The sequence below is a fragment of the Chiloscyllium punctatum genome, chromosome 1, assembly GCF_047496795.1.
Source record: "Chiloscyllium punctatum isolate Juve2018m chromosome 1, sChiPun1.3, whole genome shotgun sequence".
Classification (NCBI taxonomy): Eukaryota; Metazoa; Chordata; class Chondrichthyes; order Orectolobiformes; family Hemiscylliidae; genus Chiloscyllium; species Chiloscyllium punctatum.
Window position 1 is genome coordinate 49,418,672 of NC_092739.1, and position 26,714 is coordinate 49,445,385.

General features: G+C 39.9%; 1 protein-coding gene across 5 annotated transcripts in view; it reads left to right on the forward strand.

Moving 5' to 3' along the window:
- cc2d2a (coiled-coil and C2 domain containing 2A) overlaps positions 1-26,714 on the forward strand; it is a 204,254-nt gene that overhangs the window by 140,665 nt on the left and 36,875 nt on the right. For 3 of the 5 annotated variants that reach the window (XM_072556139.1, XM_072556318.1, XM_072556494.1), the window contains 7 exons: positions 1,722-1,860; positions 7,312-7,515; positions 14,260-14,352; positions 22,543-22,634; positions 24,201-24,215; positions 24,410-24,577; positions 26,172-26,277. In XM_072556139.1, coding sequence (XP_072412240.1) covers positions 1,722-1,860; positions 7,312-7,515; positions 14,260-14,352; positions 22,543-22,634; positions 24,201-24,215; positions 24,410-24,577; positions 26,172-26,277 — 817 coding nt within the window. The remainder of the gene's footprint in view (positions 1-1,721; positions 1,861-7,311; positions 7,516-14,259; positions 14,353-22,542; positions 22,635-24,200; positions 24,216-24,409; positions 24,578-26,171; positions 26,278-26,714) is intronic. The other 2 variants (XM_072556227.1, XM_072556410.1) reach the window with 1 other exon arrangement.

The window sequence follows — 26,714 nt, forward strand, 5'->3', positions numbered from 1 at the left end:
TGTTTTTCCACATTTAACTACATGTTACAGAGAGCAAAATAAACAATTGTGACATTCATATGGATTTAAGATCAAATCTGAAATCCCCAGGACAGGCACTGAAAAGTCAGTAACTGTCACTTTCATAACTTGTTCCTCATATCAACAAGTATAGAACTACGTTTTCAAGCCTGAAAGCTTTTTGGCAATGATTATAAAGTTAGTGCATTGTTAAAAACCTAATTACGCCTACCTTCAAGGCGTTTCATTTCCAAGAATTTACACAGAAGGATTAGTAGTTAAAAGGGCAAGTTCTTATCAGTTTGTTGAGCACCCCCTGGACCTTCATTAGTCCCTGTGCAAAATTGATGCCAACTCTGTTGTCGACTCATCAGTCTTTGCTGTTCCCTCTCTATGCACACATAGGCACCAGGATGTATCCTGACAGAAAATAAAGTTGCCAGTCTATTGATACCACATTGAAAAAGATATGCAGTACACTCATTGGTACAAAAAAACTATCTAATAAGTTGAAGTTGTTTTGGCTAATCCTGTAGGAAATAAACGTTTTGCTTAAATGCACATTTGTTTATGTACAAGAATTTCCATTTGGAGCTGTCCATCCACCAGCACCCCATTGTTAAAATGATAGTTTGGGAAATCATCCATTCAGTACAAATGACATAATTACTGTGTGAACAGGCTCTCTAAAATGTAGCACTTTATTTTTAACTCCACAAGTTTTTGAACAGCTTCTTCACAGTTTGGCCAGTCCCAGTGAGCTTATGTATTTTCACACTGAACTGTACAGCAGAGGAACAGGCCCTTTAGCCTACCTTTTCACAATCCCAACGATTTCCTTACCTCTGCAAAAAGGTACCTTACCTTGCAGAAAGGTGACTTACCTTCATCAACAGTGTCTCAAAATCAGATAAAAACCAGACCGTATCACTTCAAAAGAGGAGTATTACAAGATGTTCGTCCAACCTTAATCTTCCATGCCCAACATCTCCACACACTCCACACTCCTCATTCCCCACCCATGCCAATGCATAAAGCACTCTCCACTTATTCCCTATGATCCTTTTACCCAGCTGTCAACTTAATGCTACTTTCAAATATGTTTTCTTCATCTACCATGCCAACTCAGTGAATATCCATAAGTCCCATGTAAACAGGATAAAATCATAGATCTATAACTTGTATTTTTATAATTCAGATTTCACATTATTGAGAAAAGCACTCTCATTCATAAATACACATTTTGACATTTCTTAACACTGCTTGATAGGTCGACATGTGGTGATAGGCCTCGACAAGTTGGACAGTTCCACGGGGTATGTACATCTTTTATGCACAACCTTATCCACAGTCCCAAGGGCACCTCCTCATTACATTGCTAAGCCCCACCTCCAGAATGGGCTGGGCCAGTATCACAGGAGTATCTTAGCTGTCCAAGGCGATATCCTGTCTATCCAAAAGAAATGCACTGAGATCTATTTTACCTGATCACACCGCCATACTCTTCATTCCAGACACCAGGGACTCTGAATTCATTTTCCAGTGGAAGAAGCTGAAACATTCCTGTGAAAGTTCAGGTGCAGGGCTTGGGATTCCCAAAGTATTCTAGTATTTTCACCTTGGCAAACTCTGGAGCCATTGTGACTGTATTTTTTTCTCTCTTTTAAAGAACTGAATGTTAATAAGACATTAGCACTTGTGTATATTTATTTTCATTTTAGATCTTTGAAACACGTGGATGCCATATTGTCTATTGGAACATCTGGATTAACAGACATGAAAAAGTTGGCTAGGTGGGCAGCAGAGTCCAGACTTGATCCAAATGACCCCAGTAATGCGTGTCTGATGCAGTTAATAATGGTAAGGGCGTGTAGGGTAAATCAAGAAAAATATATTTTTCTATTGTATTATGAACCAAGATGAGTGCTATAAAGATTTACATGGTCTAGCTGCTGTAAATTACAATTGTCCACCATACATTGTTTTAATAATTATATTACAGCAATAATCATTGCTTGTTTAAAGGGCTTCATTTTCCAAACACCATAGTGGTTTGGTTTAACTTGACGTAAAACACACGCAATGAGTAAGTAATGTTGTGGATTCTTAGTAGTCATGTTTTGGGTTTGTTATTACGTTGATTAATACCTGAGATGCTGGTAATGATCAGATGGTACCTCAGAAGATTATTGAGTACAGAATTCTGAGATTAAAACATGTATGGTATGCTTAGTCCTTCTCAATGCAGCTCTTCAATACAGTTGAAGGATCTTCTTACAATGTGTCCAACGTGCACTATGCTCCCAGATATCCTGTTAAAAGAGGTGCCTTACCAAAACCTAGCTGTAGTTCTTAATTTGTACTCCACCCATTGGCCACTGTTTGAAAATGTTACTTCAGCAGGTCCTGTAATGTGGTTCTAGTACCTGTAACTTTGGAGCCTGTAGCATTCCTGGAATATTACTTGCTGGGAGCACCATTATAGCATGGATGTTTGAGCTGACTTCTCATTGTGGGTCAGGTTCAGTGCAGATGTAGGCCTCTGAATAATTTTCTCACTGCCTCGCAGCAGTCGTACTTGATCCATTAGACATTAATTACTTTGCATACTGAAGCGATGACTTGCAGATCTGTGAGCATATCTGGGGAATACTGTGTGCATTGATCCTGTTCTCCACAGCGATCACCAGCCTGCCCGTAGAGACAACCAGATTCAAACATGCCAGCATGGTGCTAATAATGTTGATGGAGTCCTCCAACATGTCTGACTGCCTGTTGTTCCTGTGCTGGCCTGTGCAGTTTGATGATATCATTAATGGTGGAGGCCATGGGATTGTCTTTTACCTGGGACTGAGCAGGGTGCCTCGTCTGCAGCATTCCTTGAGTGTCAGTGACCTCGGGTTTTTCTTCCTTGGTCTCGTGCATAGACCTGTCAGTGATATGCTCACCAGATTGTGCATCTAGATTGTAACTATATAAAATACTCACTCAGGTGAGTGTCTCAACATCGATGGGATTTGTAGAAGTGCAGGTAAAAGCTTTGCTGTTGCGTTGCTTGAGGGTTCATTGACTTCTTCCTCAGAGATGGAGTTGGAGCTGACGCTCTCCAGTGCTGGCTTCTTCTTAACAGAGGTTCGCTGCTTGCCTTTAGTGCCTGCATTGAAGAGACGGATTAGTTACGTAGAACGGATCAATGAAAAAGCAGCAGGTCGGTTAGCCATTGAGATCTCACCATCCCCACATGAGTGGCAATGTTCTTCTCCAGCTAATTGTAGAATTTTTTCCCCTTTTGTAGGCAGTGAGCAGCCTGATATGACTATTTCCAGCCCCCCCCCCAAACCAACCCAATCTGATTGTGGTCTATTGATTCTCACAATGAGATGAAGGAAGGGACTAAGTATGTTGGAGGCCGATGGAAGAGCCCTTAGTGATGATACAAGAGTAGCAGAGGTGTGGAGGTGTGCCCAGTGAGTGAGTAGGAAACACAGTGGGTAGAAAGGGTTGATACTTTTACAGGATGAGGTTGGCAGGAAGGGTTAATCCTCTGGGAGGACAAGTTGGGTGAGAACCACTGTGTGGACGTGATGCATGCAATAGTAAGGGAGAACTGTGGGCTTTGGACCTTGATGATATGTGGTACACCGGCAGAGTTTAGAGTGCATGGTGGCCTGTGAGGGTGAGATAGTAGAAAGAACATTACCCTTGCAGAATGTAGGAAATTGTTGACTTTCTTGCTGTAGTTCTGGGCTTCCGACTTCACTTGGGAAACAACACTGGCTTGTGCTGCTACCTGGGTTCAGTCTGGCTCGGTTTGCTGATGCAGTTTCTTGTGGCAGTTCACATGGAAAAGGATGGCCCCATTCTCCACAACCACATGCACCAGCACCTCCCTGTCTGCAAGGTGGGGAGGGAGGGTTTTCCCGTCAGTGTCTCAGTGGTGGAGCACCAAGGTGTAAGGGGCATTCCCTGCTTTATGATGTCTGATGTGGTGTGCGTTGAGCTTGAAATATATTGCCAGATGTGTACCAGCAGAGGGCCCCAATACTGATAAGTGTTTTCACCTCTCATACTGCACGGTGTCCCAAGAAGGCTGCCAGAGAGCTTGGTGGTATAATTAGTGATGAAGAGCATGGGAAAAAATCACTCAGAGCCATACAGAGTTAGTTCATTATGGATATTATTGAACAAAACACTTGAACTACTATATCAGTAAAGGATTGACATGCTGGGTTTCATTTTGCTCAGAAGGAAGAGGTTAGGTGGCAATCTCATTGCGGCCTTTAAAATTATCAAAGGTTTTGCTAGTCCGTGTACAAAAGGAATGTCTCCTCTTAACATCAGAGCAAAGCTGAAGCCATTATTAAAGAGCAAGTGATCTATCAGGTGACCTACAGATCACAGACAGCCGCCCTTACTGAAACATCCCATTGTGCATCCAAAACTAAATATTATTACCTGACAGGATTAAGTCAACAAGGGCAAGGAAACCTCCTGCTGGATAGCACATACCACCCTCTCCTGGCTGATAAATCGTTACTCCCCTCCATATTGTCAGTAAAGTGATGGAAGGTGTCATCAACAGTGCTGTCAAACAGCACCTACTCAGCAATAACCTGCTCAGTGATGCCTAGTTTGGGTTCCACCAGGTCCTGACCTTATTACAGTCTTGGTTCAAACATGGACAAAAGAGTGATTACCCAGAGGTAGGGTGAGAATGACAGCCTTTGACATCAAGGTCAGGCAGCATCCAAGGAGCAGGAGAATCAACATTTCGGGCATAAGCCCTTCTTCCTTTTTTTTATATATATTTATCTCACTGTTCTGTACCTCTTATTTATTGATTGTCTCTCTTTCATTCGCTCACTCAGTCCTCACTCTCTCATCCTCTTTTTCCTCTCCTCTTTCCCCCCTTTGCTACCCTTCTCCCCTGTTTTCCATTTTGTCTCTACTTCATCCATCCCCCACATCCCCTACATATTTTGTCACACAGCACTGGCTTCAGCCTTGGTCATTCACAGCTCCTAATCTCCCTATAATCTCTCTATGCACTGTCATTATCACCTCTTTATTGCTACCTTTGCTTCTACAGCCATGACTCACCTTCTCTCAGCCTAGTATAAATACCTCCCTATTTCTCCCTTTTTTTTAGCTTTTACAAAGGGTCAGTCAGACTTGAAATGTCAGCTCTTTTCTCTCCTTACAGATGCTGCCAGACATGCTGAGATTTTCCAGCATTTTCTCTTTTGGTATAGTTAGTAAGTTTGCAGACGACACCAAAATTGGAGGTGTAGTGGACAGCGAAGAAAGTTACCTCACAGGACAATGCGATCTTGATCAGATGGACAAATGGGCTGAGGAGTGGCAGATGGAGTTTAATTTAGATAAATGTGAGGTGCTGCCTTTTGGAAAAACAAATCAGAGCAGAATTTATCCACTTAATGGTAAGGTCCTGGGGTGTGTTGCTGAACAAAGAGACCTAGGAGTGCAGGTTCATAGTTCCTTGAAAGTAAAGTTGTAGGTAGATAGGACAGTGAAGAAGGCATTTGGTACGATTTTCTTTATTGGATAGGGCATTGAGTGTAGGAGTTGGGAGGTCACATTGCGGCTGTACAGGACATTGGTTAGTCCACTTTTGGAATACTGTGTGCAGTTCTGGTCTCCATCCTATCAGAAGGATGTTGTGAAACTTGAAAAGGTTCAGAAAAGATTTACAAGGATGTTGCCAGGGTTGGAAGATTTGAGCTATTGGGAGAGGTTGAATAGGCTAGGGATGTTTCCCCTGAAGCATCGGAGGCTGAGGGATGACCTTATAAAATAAAGAGGGGCATGGATAGGATAAATAGACAAGGCCTTCCCTGTGGTGGAGGAGTCCAGAACTAGTGCTATACATCTCTATGACCCTAAGTGAATTCAATAGCTAACCCATCCCCATGACAATCTCCTACAACCTGTTTGACTGAGTTGCACTTGGTTTTCCACCTGGTGGATGGGTTCCATTGATGTGTTCATTCAGTTCAGGCCCATAATTACAATAAAGCAATGACTATTATTTTAATGTTCAAATTGAAGTAGGATTACATATCATTCATTGCTGAATTTCATCCAAAGTACTGCTTTCCTAAATTATGAAATGACCCAGTATCAGTCCTGGGCCCAGTGACCCATATTAGCTCCAGGTCTAACAACACCTCAACTAAGAAAGTCCAAACCTTGTTTCAGATTTGTTCATAACCCACCCCCTTTCCCTAGTCTCTTGTAACCTTCCAAACTCATTACAGTCCCTAATCTCTGGCCTCCTGGAAATCCCAAGTAAATATTTTCCAAACGAACCTGTTCAGAGATTTTATGACACACCTCTGGAGCTGGTTAAGGGGGGTGGGTGTGAATGTTTGAACCTGAGACTCCTCACTCAAATCAACCTATTCAGTGATGTTATTGGACACCTTTCAAGCAGATCTGATTTGAACCCAGGTCTCCTGGTTCAGAGGTAGGGACAACACCATAAGAAAATAAGAACGTAAGAAGTAGGAGCAGGAGTAGGACATTTGACCCCTCAAGCCTGCTCCACCATTCAATAAGATCATGACTGATCTTTCATGGCCTCAGCTCCACTTACCTGCCAAATCACCATCTACCACTGTGTGCTCAAGAGCACTTGTTCCTGCACATCCTATTTTTAATGAATCCGTCATTCACAGTTGTGGATTCCATTGCCCAGTTGCTAACCACCATATAGAATTTCCACCACAAATCCATCTGTCCCTTTCCTTTCTTTCTTAAAATGTGCTTCTTCAAACCTATCTCAGCCAAGATTTTGGTCAACAGTCCTGAGGAATTATGTGGTTTGATGTTAAGTCTGATGATGACCCTGTGACGTTCATTGGGAATTTTCATTACATTAAAATGCTATGAAAATGCAAGTTAGTTATTCTTGTTCAGTTTCCCACAGTCTTTTGCTGCCACCATTATACAGATATAACCCTGTGAAGACCAACATTACTGACCCTGCAAGCCAGTTGTTAGAGATGGGTTAACTACTTTACGTTTTGGGTGTTCATACCAGCAGTGGGTAATGAAGTTTGACAGTTCTGATTTCTGAGGCTTTTCAAGAGATCCATTTGTTCAGGCAACCTTCTCCAAATTTCTCCAATTCCTGCTTTTGGTATAGTTTTCCTTTACGGTGAAGCATTATACAGTATCTCATTGTACTAAAGGAGCTACAAAGTCATACTTCAGGGAAGGAGGCTAGGTGAGAAAAGCGAGTCTATGTTGCTTTTTGTTTTCCCAAACACACTGTTTTTGTTTTGACAGAGCGCAACAAGTGGTGAGGCTCTTGACCATGATTACTTCAGGCTCGAGCAGCTGCAAGAAGAATTTAACTTTGTTTCAGATGAAGTGTTTAATAAATCCAAGAGATTCCGACTTCTACAGCTTCGAAATGAGGAGGTGGCAGAGTTCCATAATTTTAAACAAGTTCCGATTTTAGATCGTGAGATTTCTGAGAAGATTTTCCAGGTATGACCCATAGCATTTAAAATGTTTGTTTTTTGAAGATCAGTCTGTTTACAATCTAGTATGTTACTTTATAGAGTCATAGAGATGTACAGCATGGAAACAGACCCTTAGTCTGACTCATCCATGCCAACCATATATCCTAACCTAATCTAGTCCCATTTGCCTCTCCTTATTGCTCAAACCCTCCAACCCTGGGAACATCCTTGTAAATCTTTACTAAACCTTTTCAACTTTCGTAACATCCTTCCGATAGGAGGGAGACCAGAATTGCACACAATATTCCAAAAGTGGCCTTACCAATGTCCTGTACAGCTGCAATATGACCTCCCAACTCGTATACTTGCTGCTCTGACCAATAAAAGCAAGCATACCAAATACCTTCTTCGCTATCCTATCAATCTGCGACTCCACTTTCAAAGAACTATGAACGTGCACACCAAATTCTCTTTTATTCAGCAAAACTTCCCTGAAGCATATCATTAGGTGTATAAGTTGTGCTCATGATTTGCCTTTCCAAAATGTAGCACCTCCCATTTATCTAAATTAAACTCCATCTTCACCCCTCAGCCCATTAGCCCATCTGATCAAGATCTCATTGTACTCTGAGATAATCTTCTTGGCTGTCTACTACACCTCCAATTTTGGTGTCATCTGCAAACTTACTAACTATACTTCCTATGTTTATATGCAAATCATTTATATGGTAGTGGTACTGGAATAGTGACCCAGTGTTAATGAGGGAAATCCTTCCAGGTTCCTAAGTATCATCAGACAATTATTTCACCATTTTCCTATCTCCTCCTGTCTTTCCCCAGGCAGTTTCAGAAAAAAAAGTCTGGAATTCTCACAGCTGAGGAGGGATGATCATTGAATTTGTTAAAGGGGCAATAAAGAGAGATTATCTGAGAGAGGTCCCTCATAACCAAAATGGGAGCAGTCTCAGGCTGTCTCCAAACCAAAGGTGAACAGAAGCGATCAATAAACCAGGAACTGTTTCAGTGTAACTGACAAACTGTGATTTGATTATTCCAAGTAATAAACAGATAAGCTGAAAAGCTGCTCTTGCAAGCACATGTACTGTTAAAAGATGCATAATGGGAAATTATAACATGGTTGGAAGGCACTTTACCCACTTTCAGCTGCACATCTTCATAACAGCATTCACAGCACCATAGAGACAGAGTGTGTAGCTTTTCCTTCAACAATGCTGAGGCTCTAATGCAAGGTGCTTCCCATGGCAGTATGCATGTCTGTGACTCTATGACTATGACTCTGTAACACTGACAGCTGCACCAGCTGCCTTCTCATGTCCTTCCACAGACTAGAAGTAACGGCCACTGAGATACAGATGGAAGGAAATGAGAACCCAGCTGATAGTCAAAAGGCAATGGATCAGCGAACACGACATCTACAGATACCATTGCCTCAGGAGGCTCAGGCTCTGTCAGTAGCTCCCTCCTAACATCTGCACCCACATGGCACTCGACCTTCTGCCCAGCATGGGAAGCTGGTCATGCATTGGGTGTTGGTCGTTGAGGACCCTGCCCCCACACCCCTGGCTCTCTTGCAAAGTGAGAAAGCAAAGAGGTTATGACTTCCTCGAAATGTTAGCTTATAAATTCTTCATTGGCTGCTCCTTTGGGAAGCGAGGTTTGCTGTACTTGCGGACCACCTGCCTGAATGAGCATTGGCCAAATCCTGGGTTGGGCTTATTAGCATCAAAGAGCTAGTGACAGTATTTTCTGGATGCCTATGAGATGGGGGAGTAGATAATGGTTTCAACTGTGAACTTTTTTTTGTTTAAGTCTGGTCCAAATATATTTGTCATTGGCCTGGCAAGCAAGCTGCCATGCTTTCTATTGAGGTCAAAGGAGATGGAACTGCTGAGATTTCTGCTGGACAATGTCAGTGGTTCCTTTTCTGATAAGAGCATGAAGTTGTACCATTTAAGACTTCCCTCTGGAAGTTGCAGGGGAGAGACGGAGGGCTGTGAAACTGGTCACAAATTCACTCATCACTCCTGATTATAAAGGTAGCTTTAAGGCAAGAATTGTCTAATCCAGTATTTCTCCAAAGCTGTTGTCGCCTGTTCACCTATGTTAGCTTGAAAACCCAGATCACTTTGGTAAATTGTCTAGCAGTAAAGGTTAAACTCATAACTTTTGATTAATAAAAGTGAGTTCTGTCCATCTCACATTGCAGTAAAATATTCCTAAAACTTAAACAAAATCAGCTTTAAATCAAACTTTGTGATTATTTGATGTCACTACACTTACATAAGCATTGATTACTCAGGACGAGGGCAAAAACACTCCTGCCTCTGCCATTGCTCCAACAAAATCAAGTAATTAGGCACCTAGTGAAGGCTACTAAGCTTAATATATATGGAAGTGACACAAAGTTTCCACCACTCATTTTAATTTAACAGAGGTTCTTCATAAGATTTTCAGAAGTGGGTGTGTGATTCACTTGATAGTCTGCAACATGTCTATTTGCTCAGGAAGAGGTGCATTCAGCCTCATTGTAGGGATACACCATACTCATTTAGTTTTAATTCAGAAAACTTTGTGTCAGTTGGAAGACCAAAGTTTAACAGGTTCTTTTTTTTTGTGCAAGCAACAAAATCTTGCTCACTAATCAGGAGAGGGAACTGGGAGGATTCGAACAGCTTCTCCAGTTTGGAATACCCTGTCATGGCTTCTTCATGGCTGGCTGTGGAGCTTTGAGAACTGAGTCAACTCTACATAATAATAAAAGCAAAATAGTGCGGATGCTGGAAATCTGAAACAAACAAAATGCTGGAGAATCTCAGCAGGTCTGGTAACATCTGTGGAGAGAGAAACAAAGTTAAATGTTTTGAATCCAATATGATGAATCTTCAGAACTGCTAGATAGACTTGCTAGATCTCAAATCTTCAAAGAATTAGAATGTCCTTTTACGTGCTCAATATCAAAGTAAATATAGTGAGTCCCAGGGTTAGACAGATTGCCTTCTTACTTCATGGTTACTTACTGTAATACTACATGTGCTGCAGAGTAATCTTGTCTTCAAAACGCATAAAGTTAAAAATCTCACAACATCAGGTTATTGTCCAACAGTTTTATTTGGAAGCACTAGCTTTCGACCGCTGCTCCTTCAGGTAGCTGTGGAGCATGATCATAAATCACAATTTATAGCAAAAGATTACAGTGTCATGCAACTGAAATGATATGTTGAACAGATACATATTAATCAATAGCGAGTTTTGAAAAGATTTGTAGCTCAGGTTGAGGTTTTGGATGTAGGTTTGCTCGCTGAGCTGAAAGGTTCATTTCCAGATGCTTCATTACATTACTAGGTTATATCTTCAGTGGACCTCATGCGAAGCAATGCTAAAACTTCCTGCTTTCTATTTATATGTTTGGGTTTCTTTTGGCTGGTGTTGGCATTTCCTTTGGTAATGTTATTTCCTGTTCCTTTTCTCAGGGTGTGGTAGATGGGTTCTAACTCGATGTGTTTGTTGATAGAGTTCCAGTTGGAAAGCCATACTTCTAGGAATTCTCATGCATGTCTTTGTTTGGCTTGTCCCAGGATGAATGTATTGTCCCAGTCGAAGTGGTGTCCTTCCTCATCCGTATGTGAGGATACTAGTGAGAGAGGATCATGTTGCAGTTATATAAAACTCTGGTGCGGCCACATCTGGAGTATTGGGTGCAGTTTTGGTCGCCATACTATAGGAAGGATGTGGAGGCACTGGAACGGGTGCAGAGGAGGTTTACCAGGATGTTGCCTGGTATGGTAGGAAGATCGTATGAGGAAAGGCTGAGGCACTTGGGGCTGTTTTCATTAGAGAAAAGAAGGTTTAGGGGAGATTTGATAGAGGTGTACAAGATGATAGGGTTGACAGTGAGAACCTTTTTCCGCGTATGGAGTCAGCTGTTACTACGGGACACAGCTTTAAATTAAGGGGAGGTTGGTATAGGACAGATGTTAGGGGTAGATTCTTTACACAGCGGGTTTTGAGTTCATGGAATGCCCTGCCAGTATCAGTGGTGGACTCTCCCTCTTTATGGTCATTCAAGCGGGCATTGGATAGGCATATGGAGGTTATTGGGTTAGTGTAGGTTAGGTAGGCTTCAGTCGGCGCAACATCGAGGGCCGAAGGGCCTGTACTGCGCTGTATTTTTCTATGTTCTATGTTCTATATGTCTTTTTGTGGCTAGTTGGTGTTCATGTATCCTGGTGGCTAATTTTCTGCCTGTTTGTCCAATGTATTGTTTGTTACAGTCCTTGTTGGTAAGTGTTGGTATCTGTAAGTAGTGAGTTTGCTTTTTCAATGTAGCCTCTTCGATTTAGAATGACTGTCAAGCGTCTTTTGTCTGCAGATAGGATAACAATGTTTTTATCTTTTTTTAGTCTTTCCAGTGTTTTCCTTTCTTGTGTATTGAATGTGTTTCCTTTTTTCTGCTTAATGTTGGTGCAACTACTTGTCTGATTGGATTGTTGGGTTTCTCCTGTGAGTTGGTTGTCTTTTAGTGTTGTTTTTAATGCTGCTAAGAAATCTTTCTTGTCCGCATCCTGGCAGTTGTAATTTAATCCTCTTACTAAGACGGCTTTTTCAGTATCTGTTAAGGGTCAATCAGATAAGTTTTTTTTATCTATGCTTCTGTGTTATCAGTGTTGTTACTTTGTGTAAGTTTATCTAGTTTTTTCTGCAGGCCTAGTTTTTTCATTTTCTGTGTTTGTCGTTGTCTAATATCTACGGCTTGTTGTACTGGGTCTGTCCATTCATGGTCTGTTGCATGACTAAGTAAAGATTTTTGATGCAAAATTTCTCTGTTGTATTTACGGAGTCTGTAGTGGGCATCATTATTCATTTTCCAAAATATTCTGCAGCCGTTTTGCTCTGCTATTCTTATGGCTGGTGGGGTGTTAAGGGGAGGTTTGTATTGAAGATATTTAGGTAGTACCTGTTTCTGGGTACCCAATGAACACAGTCCTCCGATTTCTCAGCAACAAACCCAAACAAGCATTCAAAACACGTCCAGAAACCCTAGCCACTCTCCCCTACATCAAAGACATCTTGAGAATGACTGCCAGACTACTCAGACCCCTTGGCATCATGGTAGCCCACAAACCCACCAACACACTAAAACAGCAGCTAATGAACTTGAAAGACCCTGTACAGACAATGAGCAAAACTAATGTCATTTACAAAATACCATGCAAGGACTGTAACAAACAATACATTGGACAACAGGCAGAAAACTAGCCACCAGGATACATGAACACCAACTAGCCACAAAAAGACATGACCCTCTCTCACTAGTATCCTCACATAGTGATGAGGAAGGACACCACTTCGACTGGGACAATGCATTCATCCTAGGACAAGCCAAACAAAGACATGCAGAATTCCTAGAAGCATGGCATTCCAACCAGAACTCTATCAACAAACATATCGAGTTAGACCCCATCTACCACACCTTGAGAAAAGGAATCGGAAGTGACCTCACCACAGGAAATGACATCACGAAAGGAAATGACACCACCAACCCAAAGAAACCCAAAAATATAAATAGAAAGCAGGAAGTTTCAGATTGCTTCGCATGAAGTCCACTGAAGATGTTACCTAGTAAGGTAATGAAACCTCTGGAAATGGACCTTTCAGCTCAGTGAGCAAACCTACATCCCATATTATTCAATATATTGTTTCAGTTATTTGCTAAAAATTCTGTGTCTTATGATCCTGCTCCACAGCTACCTGATGAAGGAGCAGCACTCCGAAAGCTAGTGCTTCCAAATAAACCTGTTGGACTATAACCTGATGTTGTGTGATTTTTAACTTTGTCCACCCCAGTCTAACACTGGCACCTCCACTTCAAAAAAGCATGTGATTGCAAATTCTATATGAGGCTTCAGCTATGAACCAACAGATTAATTTGCAAAGAACAGTATTCCATACAAATAATGACTGTTAACATTGCTAGGTTCCTCAGTATGAAAATCAGAAGATTGTTCTTAGCGTCAATATCGAAGTTATCATGAAAAAAATTGCTCACTTACAATAAGGAAGCACTGCCATGAGCCCTGATTAACTTTTTTATGAGCTCCCCAACAAAAACATCTGAGCACATATTCACAAGGTCTTGCTGCAAAGCTTTTACCCTGCACACCTTTCAGATCCAATCTACTTGTGTGCACCAATCCCATAAACGTACAAAGCACACTGCTGCCTCAAAGCACCGGTGACCCAGGTTCAATTCTAGGTTCAATTCCAGCCTCAGGCGACTGTTTGTGTGGAGTTTGCACATTCTGCCCGTGTGTGTGTGGGTTTCCTCCGTGTGGTCCAGTTTCTTCCCACAGATGTGCAGGTTAGGTGAATTGAACATGCTAAATTGCCCATTGTGTCTAGGGATATGCAGGCTAGGTGGGTTGGCCATGGGAAATGCAGCATTTTGGAGATAGGGTGGGAGGGGTAGATCTGGGTGAGATGCCCTTTTGAAGATTGATGTTGATTCAGTGGGCCAAACGGCCTCCTTCCACATTTTAGGGATGTTTGGTCATCATTCTGCACATTGAGTTTATGAGTTCAGTCACACTGGCATAATAAGCCACAGGGGTTTCATGAGAGAAAGGAAGAAACTGGGTGGATGAGCTAATCAACAAAAGACTGAGGAAGAAATTTGCTAAGTTTGGAATCCATTTGTAAACCAACCTAACTTTGTGTACCATGCTTTGTTTTATTTTCTTTTTTACGTTAGGAATATGAGAAGAAATGTCATGAAAAAGATACAGTTGATATCACAAGCCATCTTGATCCACACAGAGCACTAGTAGCTAGATTCCTCCAGAAGGTAATGTATATACAACCAGCATAGGTTTAGGATTTGGCACTACTTTCAAAGTCTAAGTATACAGCTGCAGTTCAGCACTGCATAATTCCAACTGTCAAACTAAGTGACTTAGTGTTATAAGAACAATTTACAAAAGAGTTTTTTTCAGTGCTTTTCATTAAATGCATATTTGTGAATTATTTACAATGAAATTCTTACTGATCTTATTGTACATCCAGTGAGTGAAATCTCATTTTATCTGGTATTTATTTATTATGCAGAACACGTACGATATAGAATTTATGCCACCTGAGGAGTATTGACAACAGAATAATCAACATGATAAGAAGGTTCTGGCCCAGATTAATGAGAATTATTATCAATTAAAAGCAGTGTGTAACTAAAGCAGATGAATTGAGAAAGTTTTTCATTACATTGCTAGATGTTAAGTGTGCATTTAATAGTAGGCTGAGCATACAAAAGAGGTTGATTGTAATTATAGAAATATAATTATAAGGTCATTAAAAGGGAATTTGCACTCTTAATCACCAGCTTAACTAGTTTAATGGCCAATTATGAGCAATTGCAGTAAATTCTTAAACTGGAATATTGTGTGATGCAGTTAGAAAGTTGTGGACTTTATAAACTCTTGCCATGTCTTCTAATTTCATGAAATTGTTGACTAACTTTCTCATTAATGCTTTCATTCATTTAATCACCATTATTTTTCCAGCAAGATTCAGCCCTATATTATGCAGAAACAAAAGTATGATCAGAGGGATAAAGAAAGATTTAGATTGAAATGTTGCTAAGGTAAACATTAAAAAAAAATTAGCTCCACCACAGTAACCAGTAGTCAAAAGGGGTGAGAGCCATGCAAGTATACTGATAGCAAATATTCTGAAAAAATGACTTCGACATAAATGTAATGGAATGTTTGAATAGACTAAAATCATCAAGGAAACGTTAGTCTTCGGGGAAGAAGGCTAAAGAGCCTGGCAAGTATTTGGCAAAGTTTGACCATCATAATTAAGGAATTAAGCTGTGAGCCTTTTAGCTCTAAGAATTATGTCTATCTCATTGAAAACATTAAATGTTTTGACATCAAGCATTTTCTGTGGCAGAGAATTCCACAGGTTCACCGTCCTGTGGAAGAAGTTCCTCCTCAGTCCTTAAAGACAAATGATCCCTGGTGCTGGACTGCCTGGTCATGCATTTACGCTGTTGGGATTCTAAAGTTTCTAAAAGATCCCTCTCATTCTTCTAAATTCCAGTGAAAATAAACCTAACCTATCCAGTCTGTCTTCATACATCAGTCCTGCCATCCCAGGAATCAGTTCGACACTGTGTTGTGGTCCCTACACAGATGGAACATGCTTCTTCAGAACAAGACCAGAACTGCATGCAATACCCTGGGTGTGCTCTCAACAGGTCCCTGTATAATTGCAGCATTCCTGCTTCTGTACTTGAATTGTCTTGCTACGAAGCCCATCATACCATTTGCCTTCTTCACGGCTGCTGAAACTGCATGCTTACTTTCAGCGATTATGTACAAGGACACCCAGGTCTTGCTTATTGCCATTGAATAATAATATGCCTGCAAAGGCTTTTGCTGCAAAAGTGAATAACCTCACTTTTCTCCACAGTATACTTCATCAGCCATATATTTGCCCACTTAGTTAATTTGTCTAAACCATACTGGAGCTTCTCTGCATCCTCCTCACACCTCGCCCTCCCACACAGCTTTGTGTCGGGATCTTATATTTAGTTCATTCATCTCAATCATTAATATTTATTGTGAATAGCTGGGGTTCAAACACTGATCCCTGAGATACTTGATTGGTCACTTGCTGCGACTCTAAATTACCCATTTATTTCTAATCTTTGTTTCCTGTCTGTCAGCCAGTTCTCTATCCATGTCAGTTGACTACTTCAATCCCATGTGCTTCAGTTTTACATGCTAATCTCTGGGTAGAATCATAGAATCCCTACAGTATGGAACCATGCCATTCGGCCCATTGAGTCTACAGCAACCCACCAGAGAACATCCCACCCAGATCCACCCTAACCTTGTAATGTTGCATTTTCATGGCTATTCCTCCTATCCTGCATTTTGTGGACTCTTTGGGCAATTTAACATGGCCAGTTCACCTAATCTGCAGGTGGAAACCCATGCAGACATGGGGAGAATGTGCAAACTCCACGCAGACAGTTACCGGAGGTTGGCATGGAACATGGGTCCTTGGCGCTGAGAGGCAGCAATGCTAACCAGTGAACCACCATGCTGTTCTTGTGTGAGGCCTTATCAAACACATTCTGATACTTCAAGTGAACCACATCCACTGGTTCCCCCTTATCAACTCCAGTAGTTACATCCTCAAAAACCTCCAATAAATTTATCAAGCATGATTTCCCTCTTTTAAGTCAGTATTGCTTCTGCACAATTATGTCTCTCTTTTCCAAGTATTATGCTACTAATTCTTTTATAATAGTCTATAACATTTTCATAATACCAATAACCGGCTAACCAGTCTACAATTCCCTGTTTTGACTTAACCTTTTTTAAAATAGTGAAGTTATGTTATTTATCCTTCAATCTGTATGAACTATTCCAAAATCTAGAGAATCTTGAAAGATGACCACCAATATATCCACCATTTCGAGGGCAATTTTCTTAAGCACTCTGAGATGTAGATTATCAGGCCATGAGGATTTGTTGACCTTTATCCTTTTAATTTCTCCAACACCATTTCTCACTACTAATGCTGCTTTCCTTCAATTCCTGTCTGTCATGAGACCATGATGTTATTTGTGTTCTCCTTTATGAAGACAGATCCAAAAAATATATTTAATTGATCAACCATCTCTTTAATTTTCCCTTTGATAAATTCCCCTTCTTCTGATTGTAAGGAGCCTATATTTGTTTTTACTAATTCTTGCTCTCTTCACATACTGACAGAAGCTTGTACAGTAGGTTTCTATGTGCCCTGAAAACTTATTCTTCTCTTATTTTTCCCTATTTGTTTTTTTTTATTATTTTTGCTTTTGATTCCCTCTGTACTGTTTCCTTGTATAGCCTCCCATCCCCCTGCTATTTTAGTTTAATCCCTCCCCAACCACATTAGCTCAAAGGAATTGTAAATCACTTTGAAGATATGTCAGATCAAACAGGGAGATGTTTTGAATGGTGGGATTATATTTAAAAATTAACTGATTAAGATGCAGTTTAAATGTATTTGAATCAGACATAAAGGGTTTTTATGAAAGTCTTGGGTGCTGTGGGATAATAGAGCCAAAGCTAGGTTTGAGGTGGGGGTCGGGGTTGGGGGGTGGGGTGGGGGTGGGGTGGGGGGGGGGTGGGTGGAGGGTGGAGGCGGTGGAGGGAGAAAGAAAGGACATCATAAATAGAATTCATATGTTATAAAAAAATCTCAGAGTCAAAGTGTTACAGCACAGAAGGAAATCATTTGGGGCATTATGTCTTTACTCACTCTCCAAATGAGCATTGGGAATCAGTATCATTCTCCTGCTTCTCCCCTGTCCCTTGTATATTGTTTCTATACAGTTAATTGTCCAGCACCCCTTTTAATGCCTGAGTTGATTCTACCTCCACTACACTTCCCAATCAGTGCATTCCAAACCCAAACCACTCATTGTGTGGAAAAAGTTTTTTTTTGTTTGCATGACATTTGCTTCTCTTACAAATCACATTAATCTGTGCCCTCTAGTTCTTGATCTGTTCACAAGTGGGAACAGTTCTCCCGATCAACTTTATCCAACCCTCATGATTTTGAAAACATCTGCCAAATCTCCTCTTTGCTGTCTTCTCTCCAGTTATCTCCTTTTCAATTTATCTTCCTAACTAAAGTTTCTCTTCTTTCAAACAGTTTTTGTAAATCTCTTCTAATGCATTTACACCTTTTCTATAGAGCAGCATCCAGAACTATAACACAAGTGTGTTGTGCTCCCCTTGTTCTTGTACTCTGTGCATTTATTAAGACAGTCCCCAATTCTGTATGCTTTCTTGGCTGCTCTCTCCACACCACATGCCCCATCCAATGACTTATATGTACACCCAGCTAGCTCAGCTCCAAAACATCCTTTAGAATTGTATGTCTTATTTTTTAATGGGTATTGATGTACTTTGTAGCATAATGCATCACCTCAGTCTTCTTGAGGGGAGGTAATAGCCTAGTGGTATTGTCGCTGGACTGTTAATCCAGCGACCCAGATAATGTACTGGGGACCCGAGTTCGAATCCAGCCATGGTAGTTGGTGGAATTTGAATTCAATTAAAAAAATCTGGAATTAACGATATAATGATGACCATGAATATGACCATTAATCCATTGTCGATTGTTGTAAAAACTCATTTGGTTCACTAATATCCTTTAGGGAAGGAAACTGCCATCCTTACCTGGTCAGGCCTACATGTAACACTAGACCCACAGGACTGTGGTTGACTGTCAACTGCTCTCTGGACAATTAAGGAAGGGTAATAAATGCTGCACCAGACAGTGATGCCCTCATTCTGTGAATGAATAAAAAAACTTCTCTAAATAGAACTTCATCTGCCACATATCCACCCACTGTACCAATCTTTCTATGTCATTTTGGAGGATTACACTGTCCTTCTCACAGTTTAAATACTTCCACGTTTTGGATTATCTACAAATTCTGAAAATATTCCCTGCAGAGCAAGAGCTAGACTATTTATCCGGAAAACCAAGGCTCCCAATAGCAACTTCTAGAGAGCTCCATTAAAAGGCTCCTTCCAGCTCAAAGCAAAATTAACTGTTATTGATTGCTTCTTATCACTCAGACAATTTTGTATCCATGTTGCTACTGTAACTTTCAGTCCAAAAGTTAAAACTTTTGTCACAAATCTATGACAATGTTTCAGTGCTTAGGAGAAGTCCACGTAAACCGCATGACCTTCCGAAATACCCAACAAGTTCGTAAAATATGATTTTGCCTTTAGAAATCCATGCCAGTTCTTCCTAAACAATACACCTTTTTTCTATGTGTCTACTAATTCTATCCTGAATTGGCTCTAGAAGCTTCCCCACCACTGAAATTAATCTGACTGGTCTGTAATTGCTAATCCATAGAAATATTTTTGAATAAGGGCATGATTTGTAATTATCTACTCTACTGGCACCTTATCTCAAATCTAGGGATGACCGAAAAATTGGGGCTAATGCCCTAGCAAATTTATACTCTCAGTTCCATCAAAATCCTTCCAGTGTTTTGTCAACTTTTAAGTACTAGCAATTCAATCCAACAATTCCTCCTCATCTATTTTGAAATCTTCTAACAACATTTTGCTCTTCTGACACCATTGCCTGAATGCCATTACACTCTTGGTAAAATTCTGTATAAAGATAGATGCGAAGTACTCAATTGATATCTCAGCTATACAGTTAGCTCCTGTGCAAATCGCTATTTGGGTCCCTAATCAGCCTTACACCTCCTACTTCTCTGTTGATATGACAAGAGAAGATTTTCCAACATGTTGACCATCAGTCTTTCCCTTTGCTTCTCTAATATGCTTCTCACCTCCCTTCCAAACTTCTGTATTTCTCTTGGAATTCTTCAGAAACTTCTAAACCCATGACCACTTCCACCTAGATGGACAAGGGGAGCAGATACATGGGAACACCACCATCTGCAAGTTCCCTTCCAAGCAACTCGCCATCTTGACTTAGAAATATATCACCATTCCTTCACTGTTGCTGGTTCAACATCTTGGAATTCCCTTCCTAATAGCATTGTGAGCTTACCTAAGCACATGAACTGCAGCAGTTCAAGAGGGCAGCTCACTGCCATCTTCTCGAGAGCAACTATGGGCAGATTGCTGGCCTGTTAGTGATGTCCACAACTCAAGAGTGATTAACAGGAAAGACCTCTCAGTTGGACCTTCTACAGGGCACCTTCAGAAACACACAAATTTTTCTTTATCTTGATTTCTAACTCCTTTGTCACCTGAGGATCTCTGCATTTGTGTGCCTTATCTTTTAAGGAAATACACTTGACTATACCTGATCCATCCTCTTACAAAGATAGCCCATTAATTGGTTATAGGTTTTCCAGTCAACGTTTCACTCCAGTCCATCCTATGTAGCTTTGTTCTTGTCCTGTTAAAGTCAGCCCTTTGCCATTTGATTTTTGTCACTTTGGATTGACAATTGGCATTCTCCACTTATAATACAATGATCACAGTTCCCACTGACAATTGATCGACTCGGTTTGACTCATTTCCAAGAACTGCATTCAACAGTGCATCCCTTTTGTTGGGCTGGGCATGTATTGCTGTTGGAAATTCTCCTAAACTCACTCTAGGAACACTTGCCCCTATTTGTCCCTTACACTACCACTATGCCAGTCTTTATTGAAGCCCTCCATTATAAATGCTCATGCTGGCCACTGAACAATATAATTGTGTCCATTTTGTTCCTTAGTTCTAGTCAAATTGATTCTGTCTTTGTTCCAGTACTCAATTGACTGCTTAGCCAATACTGCCAACTCTTCTCCCTTCAATCCTTTTCAATCTTTTCTGAGCATTCGTATCCAGGAATATTTAATACCCAGCCTTTGGGTCACCTCTCTATGACTGCCACAACATCACATTCCACATGGCAATCTGTAACTACCCAATCTTATTTACTAAGATCTGTGCATTCACATTTATGGACAGTCATCATGCTTTGGACCTCATTACCATCTCCATTACGACAACTTCATACATTAACTTACTATTCACTACGCTAGTGCCATCTGTCTCTCCAGGTTTTTTGTGCACCATCATATTCTTCTCGAATATTATCTCTTGAGTTAGTGCACCTAACAGTACTAGCAAAATAGCTGTCAAATAAATTAGTCTACAAATATAAAACGTAACAAAATATACATTTCTTTCCTCTCAAGTGCAGTCAAAGAACGGACTAAAATCCCAGAGGGTTAGGCTAATGCTTTAGGGACACCCTCTCATATCTTACCATAGCAGCTGTTAGAACTTAAATTCAGTTAATAAAAAGGCTGGAACATAAAATTGTCTCCGTAAATCCCAAGAGACTATTATCAATTATTATAAGAATCCACCTAATTTACTAATTTCCTTTAGAGAAGGAATCTGCCATTCTTTCTTAGTTTGACCCAAATATGATTCCAAGTCGAAAGATGAGCAATAAATGTCAGCCTTGCCAGTGATATCCAAATCTCATGAAAGGATTTTTTTAAAGCTCAAGGAGATAACCTGTACTTTATAAAGAGGGAATGATATACTTAAACATTTCTATCATATACCTTTTACAAAGGAAGGTAAACGAAGAACTGCAGAACTATCAGAAGATATATCAGAGCTACTCTTGGAGATAATTATTGAGGAGAAAACTCAAATCAAAAACATAAAGTTTCACTTTGAGTCATGTGTGAGTCATGTAGTAATAAGTTATATTGGGGCAATATACTGTCAACTACAATTTTCCAAGCAAATTTTGCAAAATGACTGGTGTGCCAAATTCTTGTTCAGGCAAGAGCAAAAGGACCATCCAAGGACTGTAAGCCTACAGGTTTTGCCGAAACATCTGGTATGTTTTCTGAAAATGATAAAGTAATTGTTAAATCAGAGTCTACTAAATCAAAAGGCCCTGATTCATTTATTTTAACTGTTTGTGAAAATCAGAGTTCTGGAAGAGCAAAATGGAGCGGATTGGCTTGGGAAAGTAGGGAGTAAATATTGAATTTGAATTGATGAATAATTGAATTGATATCATGTGAGTAGTGTATTGGAATGGTTTATTTTCCATATTTACAAATTATTTGGATATAGTTACAAAAGGAATAATACCATTCCTTGCTGAAAATAATGATTTTAGGGACATAGCAACTTGTATCACAGAATTCTTTTATTGCTAGAGTCCAGATGGTGTGTAGAGAGTTTGCATAATGTTCAATGTAAGTTAAAGACACCATAATAAAGGGAATGGAATTAAGAAGTAAGAAATATAAAAGTGAGAAAGTGATATAGAATTTGAACAAGGTATCGGTTAGACCAGTGTGAAAGGATTTTTAAAAAATATATTTAAATTGTTTTCAGTGGTAATTGAGACAATGGTAAGGATGGCTTAATATAACATGGAATGACTACTGTAGCAATTGCACAAGTATTTCTGATAGTAAGGAATAATTGTCATATTTTTAATTTCTTAGGTTCGGGACTCTGTAAAAAATAGATTTCTGTTGGCAAAGCATCATTACATCTTGTCAGATATGGTTGTTGAGGAAGCAGTCCCCAGCATAAGGTGTGTATTGTACTTTGCATTATTTTCAAACATCTTACTGTCTGCTTATTAATGGGGTTAATTTTTTTAAAAAATCAGAATTGAATGTCAAAATGTGTTTTATTATTTATTCTTCTTGTGCCATACGATGGAATCATTTTACTTTGGAAGACAAGGAGGGAATCAGGATACAGCTGTCTGGGAACCTCTGGCTCTCCAATAATTGAAAATCAGATTTTGAGTTACTTTATGATGTTTTCCAACACAGTAGGTTTACTCTGGTCTAGACAAGCCCTCAGCCATCTTTGGCAGTGCTTTGCCATCACACTTCCAGAGAGAATATACACACATGAAACCAAATGGAATAACAAGGCATGTTAATGAAGAGGTAAATGGATGAGAACTTGGCTGGGTGTCTATATATCTGCGAGACAAATGCTCAGTGTGATGGGAACTGGTGGGGTGCAAGTAAAATTCTGACTAGAAAAATATATGTCTGGATTCTCACTAACCAGCAATTAATCTCTGGTATTTGACTTGTTTAAAGAAATGTTACGATTGCTGGAGCATTTGCTTTCTTCAAAGCAAAATGTGCTTCAGGAAGTATGTTCACTGTGGACCCCAGAGTATTTCTGATGTTTCTACTAAGAAGCTGTTCCAGTAGCTCGTGATCTATTTTTGCTCATGGAAATATGTGAATTATCATTTCACTGTTTCGGCCAGTGCATGACTACTTGGCTTATTTTTTTATCCCAGCTTCATTGAGATTCCAGCCATCAACTGAGTATGTGAACTTCCAGCTACAACAGGCAATTTTCATCATTTTCCAGCAGCAACATTTTGAATTCAACTGCACAGATAGGTTTTTATCATATCTAGAACTGCTAATCAGTCAAACATTGACTCCAAATGTTGAAGAACTAGCAAAAACTTATTTTTTCTGTTTTGCCTTTCTTTTTGTACATTCTGGCATCCATTTTATAAATACTTGAATGGAATGAGCATGGATATGTTTTGACCTGCTTGGTTTTGTGATGAATTGATTTCAGATTATAAGAGTGTCTCCACATTTTTGTAGTTCTCTATTTATTTTCTTATTTAAATCAAGTTGCTGAGTAAGTCAGTCTGCCTGAACAGTGAACATCAGTCTCAGGTGAACTCAAATAAAGGTGTAAGCATTCTGGCAGTATCTGTACAGAGAGAAACTGATTTACAAGAGGGCATTTGATGGTGACAATAACCTGGTAATATTCAGTGAAGTAGATGTAGTATGAAGGATTTTGTTTAGGCCACTAGGGTCATGACATGGTCAGATATTTACTGTATGTGATAGACCATTATCTGGACTGTAGACTTTAATGGGAATATCTTTGCAACATATCACCAAGTTGAGAAAAATGTCTAAGTATAAGCAAAATTGTAGCATAAAGGGCACGTTTCTTTTCAATTTCCTTTCTAATATTTCTGTTATAAAACTGCTTGCATTTCATTATAAAAAGTATTTTTATTTTAAAGTATTAGGTCTGCCACTACTTTGCTTCCTTTCATGTATCTTCATCTCTCTTTATTCTTCCATTTTCTGTGCAGTTCTGGTGACTCACGGTATGTTGTACTATTCTCATCATTTCCTTTCCATGTCTATCACTAAGATATCTTACTATCAATGCTTGCTTTTTAACTTAATTTATTAAATAGAATTTAATTCACATTGCAATTATCATTTGCTACTTTTAAGAAGTGATGGTGAATGGTATAGAACCTGTGCTGAGCAAAATTTAATATTTTGTGCCCAATAGTATGTTAGGTATCAGCCTGTTCAAACTGGCTGAACCAAGGAGACCACTTAGACCACGAAGAAAAGAAAGAAAAAAAGTTACAGCCCAGAACCTTTCTGATGGGGACATCAAACTTTTGGTCAACATTATCCGAGCCTATGATGTACCTATTCGTAAATCCATTGGAGGGTAAGCAATACTTGTTGTCTGTGCTGCCACCCATATCATCTTGGTATGTAGTTTCTTTAGGCACTTACATGTTCTAATGTGTACGAGCACAGGAACTTTCTGGCTGAATAAGAGAACAGTCTCTGCTCTATTTCGAAGTTATAAAATTAGGCTTTGTATTACTGCAGAAACTGATAGGAAAACCTAGCCTTAGGTCTAACTTACACAATATCCTACCTTACTCTCCCACAAAGTCACAGCATGTGGGCCTTATTACATTCAATCAAGTATTGATGCTTGCAGACCCTTGCAAGCTTATATACAGCAAGTAAGTAAAGTCGCCATAGTTCCAGAGGTCCAGAAGGCTGCTCTGGAGAGAGATGACTTGTGTTGAGTTTAACCTGAGGATTACCATGTCATAGTTGCAAGCCAGCCGTCCAACTAACTGAACTGACTGATCTCTCCAGGCTCATATACAATGTGAATGTCATTGAGAGACTTTTTGTACATCTCTGAGAATTTAGATATTGCTTTGTAACAATTAGTGTGATTAAATAATCATCAGTGAAGTGATTTGCAGAAAATTTGATCTTTAAAATTAAGTTACTTGTAAACTAGCAAAATACTTGATTTTGTCTTTGCTTTGAAATTATTACTATCCTACTACTTTGTTATTGATTTGTAACATTTCTCAAGTAGCATTCGAAATTCACAAGTGCCAGGTGATGACCATCTCCAATGTTAGAGAATTTAATCATCGCTCATTGACATTCAATGGCATCACCATCACTGAATTCCCCGCTATCAACATCCTGGAGGTTACCTTTGACTAGAAATTCATCTGGACTTTCCATAAAAGTACAGTGGCTACAAGAGCAGGGCAGAGGCTACGAATCTTGCAGTAATTCACCTCCTGACTCCCCATAGCCTGCCCCCATTCACAAAGCACAAATCAGGAGTGTGATGGAATATTCCCCACTTGTCTGGATGCTGCAGCTCCAACACTACTAAGAAGTTAAGTGCCATTCAGGACAAAGAAGCCCGATTGATTGGCATAACATCAGTAAACATTCAGAGCCTTTATTACAGAAGCACAGTAGCAGCATTGTATACCAACTACAAGATGCACTGCAGAAATGTGCTCCTGAAAGAGCAACTTCCAACCCACAATCTTTACCATCTTGAAGGATAAGGAAATGCTTGTGAACGCCACCACCTACAAATTCCCCTGCAAGCTACTCACTATCCTGAATTGGAAATACATCCCCTCTCCTTCACTGTTGCGAGGCCAATTTCCTGGAACTCTTTCCGGAGCAGTGTTATGAGTCTACCCACAACACATAAACAGCACTGGTTGGAGAAGACATCTCGCCACCACCTTCTCAAGAGCAGCTTGTGATGGACAATAAATGCTGGCTCAGCCAGTGGCATCCTAACTCCTTAAACAATTTTTTTGTAAGCTAAAACTTACTTATCCTTTGATCAGTTTGCCTTTGAATGAATGCATAGTATATTCTTGGATATTGTTTGTAACGTAGACTCTAAAGTTCTCCTTTTGCAGGTTTATTTAATAGAACATCATTTGAAGATAAAAGTTTTCTTTGTTTTCTTCCAGCAAACCAGCGCTGACATCCAGATCAGCAAGATCCATTAATGAAACATTTTCAACCTCTCAGATACCTCAGAGTCCTACTCAAAGCCATGAATGGTTTACTAACCAGGTATGAAACAAACAGGAAACTCAGAGGCTTGGGGACTAGATGTATAAAGGGGGAATATAGAACTCTGTTTAATTTATTGTTGTCACCAACGTCTCCTTTTTTTTTGTTATTCATGGAATTTTAAGCGCCTTTATGCAGATCGAAATATAAGCCTGTTTCTGCAATGCAATTTTACAAATCCAAATACAGTATTTTAATGAAATCTTTAAATAATAAATGAGAGGTACAAATTATCATCTGAACATTTATGTTGCATTATTTAATGTCCTTCAAAGGAATGACGCCAAGCTGGTTCGTTGCACGAATTCAATTTTATCTCTATGATCTTTTCGGCCAGTTACAGTGTCATAAAACACGTAAACAGACCCTTCGATCCAACCAGTCCATGCCAAACGTAATCCCAAACTAAGCTAGTCCCACCTGCCTGCTCCTGTTGT